The 11,986-nt window shown below is 40.5% G+C and overlaps 1 protein-coding gene across 1 annotated transcript; it reads left to right on the top strand.

Moving 5' to 3' along the window:
* Window positions 1–924: 924 nt before the first annotated feature.
* On the top strand, window positions 925–11,467 carry PDCD6 (programmed cell death 6). Its single transcript, XM_065832960.2, has 6 exons — window positions 925–1,107; window positions 3,820–3,881; window positions 7,294–7,338; window positions 8,490–8,648; window positions 9,347–9,456; window positions 10,929–11,467. Exons 1-6 carry the CDS (start codon window positions 1,022–1,024, stop codon window positions 11,025–11,027), a joined length of 561 nt encoding a protein of 186 aa, XP_065689032.1. The 5' UTR covers window positions 925–1,021; the 3' UTR covers window positions 11,028–11,467.
* Window positions 11,468–11,986: the final 519 nt, after the last annotated feature.

Genomic DNA, 11,986 nt, shown 5'->3' with positions numbered 1-11,986 from the left:
ACACAAGCCTACGTGTTGTAATTAACGTTCTGCACTTTGGATATGGAACTTGTTTGGCTTGTGAACACCCAGACCTTGTGCAATTCAGGCCCTCTTGCTGACTCCTCCTTACCCTTGAAGAGGTATGTGCAAGGTCAGCAGTTTGGACAAGGGATTAAAATAAAGATTGTGGCTTTTTTTTTTCATTGATGGGGGAGCCTGTCCCGAAGGCTAAGCACGTTTTGGTAGAGCATCAAGTTGGTATCTCTGTACCTGAGGAGTTTTAGTGAGGTCTGGAGGCACCCCAGGTCCCATGGAACCCTTACACCGTTCCTAGAAATTGCAGGGAGGGAGAGAGGAATTAGGCTGATTTTTGAAGTGTTGCATTCAGCTCTCACTTAAGAATTAGGTGATACTAATTGGGCTTGTACTTCAGTTTCAATCCTGTACCTGATAGTCTTGTCCTATGTGCTTTTTACTGTCAGTTTGTCCAAGGCAGTCAGATCATGGGGCTTTTTTTTCTCCCTGTACCCTCTTCTTCCCTGCAGCACTAACTCTCTGGGATGTTACGCCGTTTCCCTCCAGGAGAGGGGACCTCTTATTCTCTTCCTGCCTGCCAGGGAGCGGTCATAGGGGCGGCTCCTGTTCTTGCATGGTGGGTGAGGCCTTGTGTGGAGAAGCGCCATTAAACCGGGAGCGCGGCTCCCTGCACCCTGCCCCGCGGAACTCGCCGAGGCCGGAGCCACAGAACTCCGCCCGGTAGCCCCTGAAGGCTCGGTGCCCAGGAAGAATGGGGGTGGGCACTCACCGTGGGGAATGACTCGCCCCGCCCCGCCGGGCCCGACGCCAGCCGCCCCGCGGCCGTCGCCGTGGCAACGGGCGGGCGTTGCAGCACCTCCCCTCGGGATTCCCCGGGGCGGGGCCCGTGCGCCTGCCCGGCTCATCGGCGTCACCAGCGTCACCAGCCGCGCAGCGTCAGGCGACCCGTGCCGGAAGTAAGGAGAGGGAAGCTCGGGCAGCCCGGCGGCTCCGCGGAGGGGCCATGGCGGCGGGGTATCACTACAGACCCAACGGCGGCGGCGGCGCCCCGCTGCCCGACCCCTCCTTCCTGTGGAACGTCTTCCAGAGGTGAGGCTGCCGCTCCTCCACACCCACACACACACACCCTGGGGGTCCTGGCGGGGCGATCCGCGTCCCGTGCCGCCCTAACGGCTGCGGGGGGAGGCCTGAGGGGAACCCTGGTCCCCGGCCCTGCTGGGCCGGGGATCCCTGTGCCCGCCGCGCTGAGGCGACCGTCACGGTCCTCGGTCATTCCCGGATTGGGCGGGCGGACCGGGCTCTCCCGGGGCTGCCTCTGCCGGAGGGGGCACCGGGAAGGAACAGCTGTTGGGAGGTGCCCGGAAGCGGTCAGCGGGTACCGGGAGCCTGTCGCCGGCCCGGGAACGCAGCGCAGGGTGTGCTGCTTGGCTGCCTCGGGCCTTGCAGGGCGGGCAAACGTCGCGGTTCTGTCCCCGCCGGAGGAATCTGAGGGGGAGCTTTAAGGTTTGAGGAGGATTAAGTATGGCTGCATTTTAGAGCAAGGGGAGGGAAGCGGGAAGGTAACCTTGAAAACGCTGAAGTCATTTTTGACCTGAGAATCCAGAATGGCTTCTGAAGCCTGGAGGGTCAATGTAGCAGTACAGGGAGGTTTGTGAAAAGGAATCTGAAAAACGCTTAATGGAAAACTTAAAATCTAACAAGAAAAAAAATCTCTTGAATACATCTGGTGCAAGAACCTGCAAGGGAGATAGCAGGCTCATGTTAAAAAAAATAAAAAACCATACTGTCAAGACCATAACAGTAGTGAAGTTAAAGGAGTTCTTAACATTTGTGTCATGTCAAGGAACTTGAGGAGGTGTCTACACTGGATCCATTTTTACGTGGGATGTTTCAGAGGATCTATCTTGACTCAAGTGATAACAAGAAGAGGTTAAGGAAGGAGCAGACAAACAGTAATAAGTTGCTAAAACTGGCTAGTATTTACTTAATGACTCAGGAATGCGACACTTACCTACCCAGCCTTCTCTAAAACTATATGAGAACTTGGAGAGAGAATGGATGATGCTGTTTCTTTTTTTTAAAGGGTCCAAAACCAGATCAACAGTCTGACTTCTGCACCAGGCAAACCAGAAGAAACCATTTTAAATAATGTAGCTAGTCAGGAGAGTTGCATGGCTTTTGTTCTGTCTGGCAAACTACTGCGTAAGGCTTGGAGTACGTTGGTTAAGGCTTGGGTATGGATATTGCTAGAATTGGTGCCATTGATATGATCTGTGTAGTGTCCAGAGAGGCTCTCAACATACGTAAGTAATAAAAGCCTTTGAAGAAACATAGTAGGCACAGAATGAAAGGGAGGGTCCTTTGGTTGGTAAATAAGTGACTAAAACCAGGGGTGTTTAGTCATCTATCACACTGACAGACGGAGCTGCTCTGGCATCTTTATTCAGTGTGTTCAGGAGCAACTGAGAGAAAATAGAGTGGATGGTCAGATGATGTTTGCTTACACTAAACAGCTCCTGCAGTAATTGAGGCCTATGAAGACTTGCAGGAGCACCTCATAGGTGAGGCGCCTGAGTCTTCTCATCCTGTCATGGCCACATCATGATCACCATATCATGATCAGATCAAATCCAGAGTAGATATCTGATGTCCATGTGAAAGACCCATTTTAACTTTTTGTCATTTTGTATAAAAAATTAATGTGCTTTAAGCTGACTGATGATGCTTGGGAGCAAGATAAGTAGGTCATAACATGTTTTCATTAATATATCAGCTTATCACTTAGTAGCAGCTCATAAAAGGCAAAAAATGTTTGGAATACCTAGGAGAAAAATAGAGAATATAAAGCTGGAGTGTCTTTTTGTTATTATAATTATGCAATTTATGCTTCCAATTTGAATGTTGTATGTGGTTTATATAATTTTTGAGATGGGAAAGGAATCAAGTAGAATGAGCTGAAAAGGCTTAGAAAAAGACAACAAGAACTAACTTTAAAAAAAAGAGCTGCTGCAGGGGAATCAACTGAGAAGGACTCTGGAATGTTAGTAACTGAGGGGAAATAAAACTGTCAGTGTGAAGGGGAAGGTCTTTGTATAAGAAGGAGGGAAGCCTCCACTGCTTTCAGATATCCTTCTAAAGAAGGCACAATCCTGCTTTATGTGGGCAGAAATTACTTCATTTATTAATTTGGGAACAGACCTGCATTTTCTAAGATAATAAGCTGTGAAGGCTCAATGGAAGCACGCACCTGCCTGCACTTTTTCACTTTTTGAACCCCTTTGAAAAGGGTTAAGGCCCTGCGGTTGATTCTTTTAGTACTTGGCACTGGTTACATTAGTGGTTTTTTCCCCACTGCCAGCATCTTCTGGAGAGAAACTGGGTGCCACCCTTGAGACTGCAGCTGTTGGGAAACAGCTTAGTGCAGTAACAGTAGGCTTTTTGTGGATTTAACCAGCAGGATGTGCTCTGCAGTTCTTTTTAAATAAATTTAAAAAAACCTTTCTTGTATGGAGTATGCCCACACTGTTTTATTGCCAGCATGTGGTTTTGTGTGTCTCTTCACTCCTCAAGTAAATCTTGCAGTTTTCTTCATAGCTTTTATCATGTCCCAGAATGTCTTCTCAGTCTGCATGAAGCATTTGATTTGCAGTAACTGTGAATGATTTACCAAGTAAAATGCAATTATTGACTTTTCCTGAAAAGATTAATCTTATCTGGTGAGTGAGAATCAGAATGTTGAAGTCTTCTGGAGGTAAAACCTGTTAATTTTAGCCATTTAAAGCTTACCGCTTTTTTTCCTAGGGTCGATAAAGATAGGAGTGGAATAATATCTGATAATGAACTTCAGCAGGCATTATCCAATGGTAAGTCTGTACGTGAACGGTGAGGTAGTTTATTGTAAGCTTGATGTTAAATTTCATGTGAGACTTGTTACTTGATGCTATAATTCTTTGCTTGGTGGGGGTGGAGGAGATGTTCCTACCACTGATTAATACTATTGAATCTACAGCAAAAGGCTGAAGGGGGGAAACATGGACAATCCTTCTGACTGATTTTTTTTTTTTTTTTTTTTTTTTTTTTTTAAAAACCCATTGTTTCTGGTGGGATTTCTTGATTTCAAGGGAAGTTTTGTGGGTTTGGTGCATGCCAGTAATAACACATTATAAACTGAATACTTGTTGTAAACATTACTGATTTTTATTCTGGGGAATGAAGGCATGCACATCCCTTTATTTTTTTTTTTCCAATTCTTTTTCCTAGAAAACATAAACAGTGATTTGGACGTTCCTCACTCATCACTACTGAACCTTTGTTTTTTAACTAGGGTCAGTGTATAACCTGGACAAAGATCAGATGTTTACAACCAGCCTTTTCACTGCACATAAAATCTTTTCATACATTACGGTGCAGGAATTGAAGATGGGAATTTATTTTTTTTCCCAAATGAGGCATGCGTGGTTTTTTCCATAACAAAGTAGAAAGATGCACTCTGGATCTAGTATTAAAACTTCCTAGTAGTCTGTCAGTTCTTTGTCATGATGTTTGTAGAGTAACTAAGGTGTGGTCAAATAACTCATAGAAACAAAATAAAAAAATGAGAATTGTTTCCAGTAGCCTATTTTTACTTTCCTCTGGTGACTTAGGGTGGGTATGGTTGTACTTCGTGGGTTTTTTTTTCCACTTAGAAAACTGGAAAAGTACATATTGAAGCTGTTTGTGCACCTTTGAGTCTGTATCAAGTTCCCCTTCTCCAAAGGTTTATTTCCTTCACCGTTCCTGTGCTTTGTGACTGAGAAGGGATTAAACTGCAATGCACACAGACTGAAAGGCTCCTTTTTGCCCAGTAATCAACTGACTTGAAATAAATTTGGATGGCTCTATTTAGTAAAATTGTGGTCTTATAACTAAACTGGATTTACTAGAATATTTGTTTAATAATATATCTGATAAATTAAAAGCAATATATTGTAGCTGCCAGATCTGATCCATAACTAAAATACTATTTTGAATAAAAACTTCAGCAAAAACTAAAGGAAATGTATTGAGTCACTGTTATCATTTAAGATTACAGTACTGTTTATAACTGTGGGAAGCAGGCTTTACCTGCCATTTTAAACTTCATATATTTTAAATCCCTTTTCATCTGATTGAATGTAAGGGTAATAGGCAGCGATGACTATCTGAACTCTTTTCTTTCCTTATTTACAGTGGAGATTAGCAGTTTCAGTGTTTTGCAGTTATGAAGAATCCCCACCAAGTGATTTCACTATTAGGCAAAACATTTGCAAAACTGTAAGCTTCCTTCATTCCAAGGGATCCTAGATGTTGTACACCAAAGTCACTAACAATTCACTATGTTCTCTTCAGAATATATCCTCTAGTCAATGGTTGTGTGTAGCTGTCCTGCAATCTAACATGGGCTAAAAAAAGTTGATCTGTTTACTTCTAAAACATTTTTAAAAGTCTGCATAGTGCTCCTTAAAAATTTGAAGTTCAACGTGGTTTTGACATTCAGCTTTTCAACATGTCAAGTTTATGCAAATAACAGTATATTTACCGGGAAGGGACTGATTTTCACTTCGTATAGTTGTCTCTACAGCAAAATCCTGTGCTTCCTTCTTGGTTTTTTGTTTGCTTGTTTTGTTTTGTTTGTGGGTTGTTTTTTTTTTTTTGGGGGGGGGCAGGAAAGCTGGTTGGTTTGTTTGCTTGTTTTTTAATGTGCTGCCATGTAAAGTTAATAGTAGAGTTAGAGGAAAAGGAGGGAACAGTCTTTCACTGTTTATTGCAACAGGCTGAAATCAGTACAGTTCTTCAGCACTGGAGCTTCTCTGATTTCACTCTGTGCTGTCTATATGAGCCTCTTGAAATTTTTTTTTAAAAAAGTTAACTTCCAAACTGTATTTTCAGTTTTTCCTCTATTTTGTTCAGCATTAAATGCTGGCACCCTATTAACAATTCCATTATTTTTTATTTATATCAGGAGACATATAGCTCTAAAGTACTGATGTTCTGTCTAAAATAATCACTTAAGCATTTTCAGAGCCATTTTTATTCTTCTCTTTCTCTGCTTACATTTCTCTTTATGTGCAAATAGCCATAGGGCCTGCCTACGGTATGAGGTTTTTCCCCATTACTGCATCTGTAGACTTAGACTGATACAGTTTCCCTTCTATGGGAGAAATCCAGCACTGGTATAACCGCTGCTCACACCATTGCAGCTGGATCTGGCAAAGCAGCCACACCTTCACAAAGCCTGCTCAGTACCCAAACAGCCTCTCTAGTAGGTATTTCTGGGCAGCCAACTGCATCATTGCAAATGTCTCTGCAGTACCCCTACTCTCACTCATTCCTTTCTGGTCCCTGCACGCAACCACAGTTAATTTAAGGCCGCCTTGGTCTTCCTGGTTTTTTCAAAGGCTCTAGAGAATTGGTGGTGGAATTCTAGATGAGGCACAGTAGTTCTCTTAATTTAAAGCTTAACGCTTCCTAGCACTCTGGAATGTACCCAACCAAGTGAAAACTATTCCCAAGTGACTAGCTTCTAAATATTCAGAGAAGTACAAAGCTCCTTTTCAGGTGATTACTGCTTAGGCCCTTTTAAGAAGCAACAGTTCTTGGTCTGAAAATACTAATATAAAGTAACACTTAGTTGATTTAGCAGTGGAGGTGGGATTTAAACTAAACTCAATGCTAAATTACACCGTGTGGTTACACCATGTTAGGAGCCTTTTCACTTGTCAGAAACTAAATGCCCTGGAGTAACTGACCTGTAAAACAGGAAATAAGCAGATGCTTTTTTATTGAGGAATAGGTATGAGACCTTGTTTGAGTTATAACTTAAAACTCTTCTAAAACTCTCCTGCTCCCATGAGTAGAAGAAAGTGAGACTTGAGTTTTGATCTTGCGTTTTATCCAGTATCTCCTGACTACCTGGAATGAAAAAAAAATCCTTCTTAGTTTGGAATTTTTTGTGATTTGTTTGTTTGGTTTTTTGTTGCTTGTGTTTTGTTTTGTTTTGTTTTTTTTTTGGTGCAGCCTGAAAAATGTTGGTTTCTGTGTAGTATCTGTAAAGGATTGGTCTGAAGTCATCTCTGAATGGTCAAGAGCGTAATTACTTCAAAGCAGCCTTATTTTATAATATGCTAGCTCCGTGTCCTCTAGCTCTGAATTCACTGTTTAAGTTCTTACCTGATTTTTTTGGTTGGTTTGTTGGTTGGTTACATTTTTTTAAGTGTAACTTAGTATTGAGGAACTAAGTAATTCTCTCTGTTTCAGGCACATGGACTCCATTTAATCCAGCAACAGTCAGGTCCATTCTTGGTAAGTGTAGCTGTGTGATGTGAACTAGTCAAGATACTGTTTTGTGATTTGTTCAGATGATTAAGAATGCTGTAAATCAATTGCTGCACTGTTTTAGAGAAATAAGTATGCACAAATATTACAATACTTACACAATATGTATTTCTGCTGCAATGATGAATGCCCGTTTAAAGGTCTTTTGCACTAATTTGGCTGTAGTGTTAACAAGCTCATCTTTCATTGTTAGAAGTTATGTTTCAATGTCTTTATTATTCTTCTTTTTTTTTCCTCCAGACAGCACAGCAGTAGTAACTTAAACTCAAATATTTTCCCTTTTGAATAATACAGGTCTGTCCTTCGCATGCACATGCGCGCATTTGTTGAAGGAGCCTGAAAAAATGCTACCATACAACTGAATAGACAGCAAATGTCATTTATGCATGGGGAAATTGTCAGCTTAAATATTCTAAAAAGATATTACATAGCTTGTCTTCTTACCTAGATTTTCCCGTCTTGCATTTTAAGCCTATGTTCTGTACCAGAAAGACCAAACAGAAGCTTTACAATATCTGAATTCTTTAGTGTCCTAAAATTATTTCCAGTAATGCAGAAGATGAAGGTGGTAAGAGAAAAATTGAAGCATAAAAAAATGTTTTGTTGTACAGTTCATAAATCCAAGGACTAAAATTTTTTGTTTTAATAAATTTTCAGCAGCAGTCTGAGCTCTATTGCTGTGCGACGTGCTTTTCGTATAAAGATGAGAGTGTTAGTAAGTCAAATCAGATGAATATCGCAGCATTTTTGGCAGTGAATAGACTGGTTCATTTTGTCATGTGACCTTAGAAAAGAAAAACCCTTCCCTCCCACCCTTTTTGTCACTGGATGATCAATCAAGCCCTCAATATTTTCAAACTGGGAATTGAAACCCAGGAAAAAACAAACATTCTGTGATTCATTCCGGTCCTCTTTTATCTTGCTTTGTATTTTCCTTCTTCAGTGGATGACTACTTGCTTTTTTGGCAGAACTTTCAAAAATATCATTGGCATTTTAGCAATTTCTTTTCTGTCTTCAGTACCTTCCACAAAGCACTCTTGCCATCTTCTTGAAATGATAGCAGATCTTACTGAAAAGTAGTATGATTAAGGTTTGATATGTGTTTATTTTTTTTCAGGCATGTTTGACAGAGAAAACAAAGGTGGTGTGAACTACAATGAATTCACAGGAGTCTGGAAGTACATCACAGACTGGCAGAATGTTTTTCGAACGTATGACAGAGACAATTCTGGAATGATTGACAAAAATGAACTAAAGCAAGCACTAACAGGTTTTGGTAATTCATTTGTAATTACAGTTTTTATGACTGGGTTATGTTATCAAATGAGCTACTCCTTGTTAGGGCTGTGCTGCTCTGACAAATGTGACTAAAACTGAGGCAAGTTAAATGCAGTTATCCTTCTGGGTATAAGGCACCTTTTAAAGATGTCCATGCCACAAGTCCTTCTTTGTAAGCTATTTCCTTTTAGGGAAAAAAAAAAAAAAGAAGAAACTGGTTGTGCTGGTACATATGTGTGGAATGTTTTCTTTCTCCTCTGCTAGCTGCTCTGAGTGTTAACCAATACTTCAGGTAAATGTCTGAAGTTACAAAAGCACTTGCTAGAGCTTGCTGCTTTTTAAAATGAAGCCAGCTGTCTATGCTATAGTAACATTCTGACAACAAAAAAACTTCTATTCAATTGACTTCACTTATAAAAACTTCAGCTGCAGCCCTAAATCATTCCCTTAACCAACCAGTCACTTTAATCAGTATTATGTTTACTGCGACTCTGTCTGTAATTATTATTAAGCATGGTTTTTAATGCACGCATTTTATTTTAACACCTTTGTTGTGCACTGGAGATACTTGGCCCAAAAAAACCAAATTCTCTTACCATTTTCTGGTTTTGTTATACATGCCTGCTACACAGCCTCATTCTTTTTATGGAATGACTGCAGTAATTGAAACCTTTTAAAGTATTTCTCTTTCCCAAGGTTACCGACTGTCTGATCAATTCTATGATATCCTTATTCGGAAATTTGACAGACAAGGAAGAGGACAAGTTGCTTTTGATGACTTTATTCAGTGCTGTGTTGTTTTACAGGTAAGAAAGGAGATGTATGTTAATGTCAATTGCAAACAAATCACCTTTTCTATAAGTTTTATGGTTCTCGATTTAACTACGATATTGGATCTAGAACTTGCTTATAAATAAATCATTTGGAGAAAGTATATGAGAGGTGCTAGAAACATCTTCATTTATTGGTCTTAACTTGTTATCCACTTGGATCACAAGTAAATTTGATACTTTTTTTTTGACCTGTTAAATACTTTTATGGGGAAAAAATGTAAAATAGCCTTAGGGTTTTAAAAGGAAAACACTTAACACTATTTCCATTAGTTTAATACATACACTTCCTTTGGACCTTGCGTTTGCTAAAACTGGAGTGTATCATGTCCTCTGGTGCTCATTATTCTTGTATCTGAAGTGAGAGTTTTTTGTCTCTCTGTTTAAGGCTCTGACTAAAAGGAATTTGACCTAGTGGCCGAATTATTCAGCCTTTTGTCGCTGGTGATCCTGCCGGGGCAATGGTAGTAAAATACATTTAAAAAAAAAAAAAAAAAAAGCAAACACAACCTCACCAGCCCTTTCTGCAACAGAAATTCAAGTGTGGACAGAGAGAGAGAACTGTAGTTTTACAGCTGTGTTACTTTGTTTAAAAATCAATCACTGTGATTCCTCACCTCAGTGCTTAAGGTTTCTCTAAGCATCTCTGACTTTTCTGAAATGTAAGTAAGACTTTGGGGAAAAGCTGGGAAGCTGTAGCAGTGGGCCAAGCTCAATTTTAGTAGGAGAGGAAGAAGGCTGCTCTTCTGACATTGGTCGGCATTGCAACAGTATCTTAAGATGTCTTATGATATGCAACAAGAAAGGAGTGCCCTGTGGAAGTCCTATCTCTGTTATCTGCATACAGCTGTTGTGTAGCTGTAAGTCTGTTGAAACATCAGTTGCCTTTATATTAATTTGTTATAGAAGCCAATTATACTCTGTTATAAACTTAACCTCTGGTAAAGAGGGCTTTGAAATGGAATATCATACAGATTGTGTTGGTGACACCATGGTGGTGGTTATTTTGGTCCACGGTCTGTACTGCAGAGCACTTCTGAGGTTTTACAGAGACAAGGCAGATACTGCTGATACACAAAGCATATTTGGCTAGGAGATGACACACAGACAAGGTACTCATGGGATTCTGTCTCCAGAGGACCCTCAAATGTCTCATGAGAACCATGCATTGTTTCTTCCTCCTTTAAAGCCAGTTATAAAAAAAACTGCCTGGTCTACAGAGAAGGGCATAACTAGCCTTGAGTATCATATCATAAGCTGGTTTTAAAATCTGATCTGCCGCACAGCTGAAGCACGAGACACGGCAAAGAGCTTGTGCTCTAATGCACGAGATTGAAAAGTGTTTACAGAGGGGATGAGCAGAAAGTGAAACCTAAGTGGCATGGGGAAGACATAGCAGTCTGAACTTTACCGATGTACAAAAATGTATGTTTTTTTTCTCTTTTCAGAGGCTGACTGATGTGTTCCGACGATACGATACTGATCAAGATGGCTGGATTCAAGTGTCCTATGAGCAGTATCTTTCCATGGTCTTCAGCATCGTATGACACTGGTATCCAGGAACTGCACACTGGCATTACACAAACTGGAGCTGCCAAATTATGCTGTACTGAATAAGATGTATTATAATGGATATAATGTCACATTCTTACATTTTGTATGTTGGTCATCACCTTCAGAATCTGTACTTGAGTTGGCTTTTATTTTGTATGACTGTATGATAAGACCATCTCTGCTTACTGTAGTACAGAAAGCACAGAATCTAGATTTAACTGGTGCAATGTCAAACTTAACCTTCTACCACATATCCTGCATGGAGAAAAAATGACTCTTTAGAAATGCCAAATAAAAATAATGCTTATTAGTTTATAAGAGAGTCAAAAGTCAGAAGTTGCACAACATGTTTTGCATGTGCCTTACTTTTATAAGAGTTTAATGTATTAATTTTTAATACAGAATTTAAAATTAAGTAAAAATATTAGATCAACTTTTATAGTCTACTTCACTTTTGTACAGCTTTCTTTAAGGAGGTGGTGGGTTTATTTCTGTATTTTTGTTTTCTACAGTTCGGAGGTCCCTCTCACTTAACAGTGATGGCCTTTTTTCCTTGCCTTTTCATTTTCTAGCTGCCTCCTTCTTTCAGGGTATCCTTGGGATGTCTTCAAATACAACTTCTTCACACCTGTGTCCAATATGGCATCTTCCTCAATGAGTTCCCTATAAAAATAACTGCTAACTGCTCTGGATACACAGCTCCCTCTGCTTAGTGGGCTCATTCAACACGAACAGTCTTCTGTTTCATGCTGAAGCACTTATTTGAAGTGGCCTTGAATCAACAGTCAAACATTCTCGACATTTTCCCTTCCATCCCACCATTTACAGATGGAGAGGGATGCAGTGGAAAAACTGAACCAAAAAAAAGTCATTACTAATTCCTGTCACACACTAGCCCCTGCAGTAACTTTGAAGAAGCAACTTGAAAGAGAAGTTAACAAGTTATCTTAGA

The sequence above is a fragment of the Patagioenas fasciata genome, chromosome 2, assembly GCF_037038585.1.
Source record: "Patagioenas fasciata isolate bPatFas1 chromosome 2, bPatFas1.hap1, whole genome shotgun sequence".
Taxonomy (NCBI): domain Eukaryota; kingdom Metazoa; phylum Chordata; class Aves; order Columbiformes; family Columbidae; genus Patagioenas; species Patagioenas fasciata.
Note: the sequence above shows the minus strand (reverse complement) of the source record. Positions and strands in the feature narration are given on the sequence as shown.

Bases quoted from the DNA above. Each gene is read 5' to 3' on its own strand.
- PDCD6 (XM_065832960.2), top strand. From the start codon at position 1,022: ATGGCGGCGGGGTATCACTACAGACCCAACGGCGGCGGCGGCGCCCCG. The intron at 1,108-3,819 runs GTGAGGCTGCCG...TTTTTTTCCTAG, and splicing joins CTGTGGAACGTCTTCCAGAG to GGTCGATAAAGATAGGAGTG. The intron at 3,882-7,293 runs GTAAGTCTGTAC...TCTCTGTTTCAG, and splicing joins TCAGCAGGCATTATCCAATG to GCACATGGACTCCATTTAAT.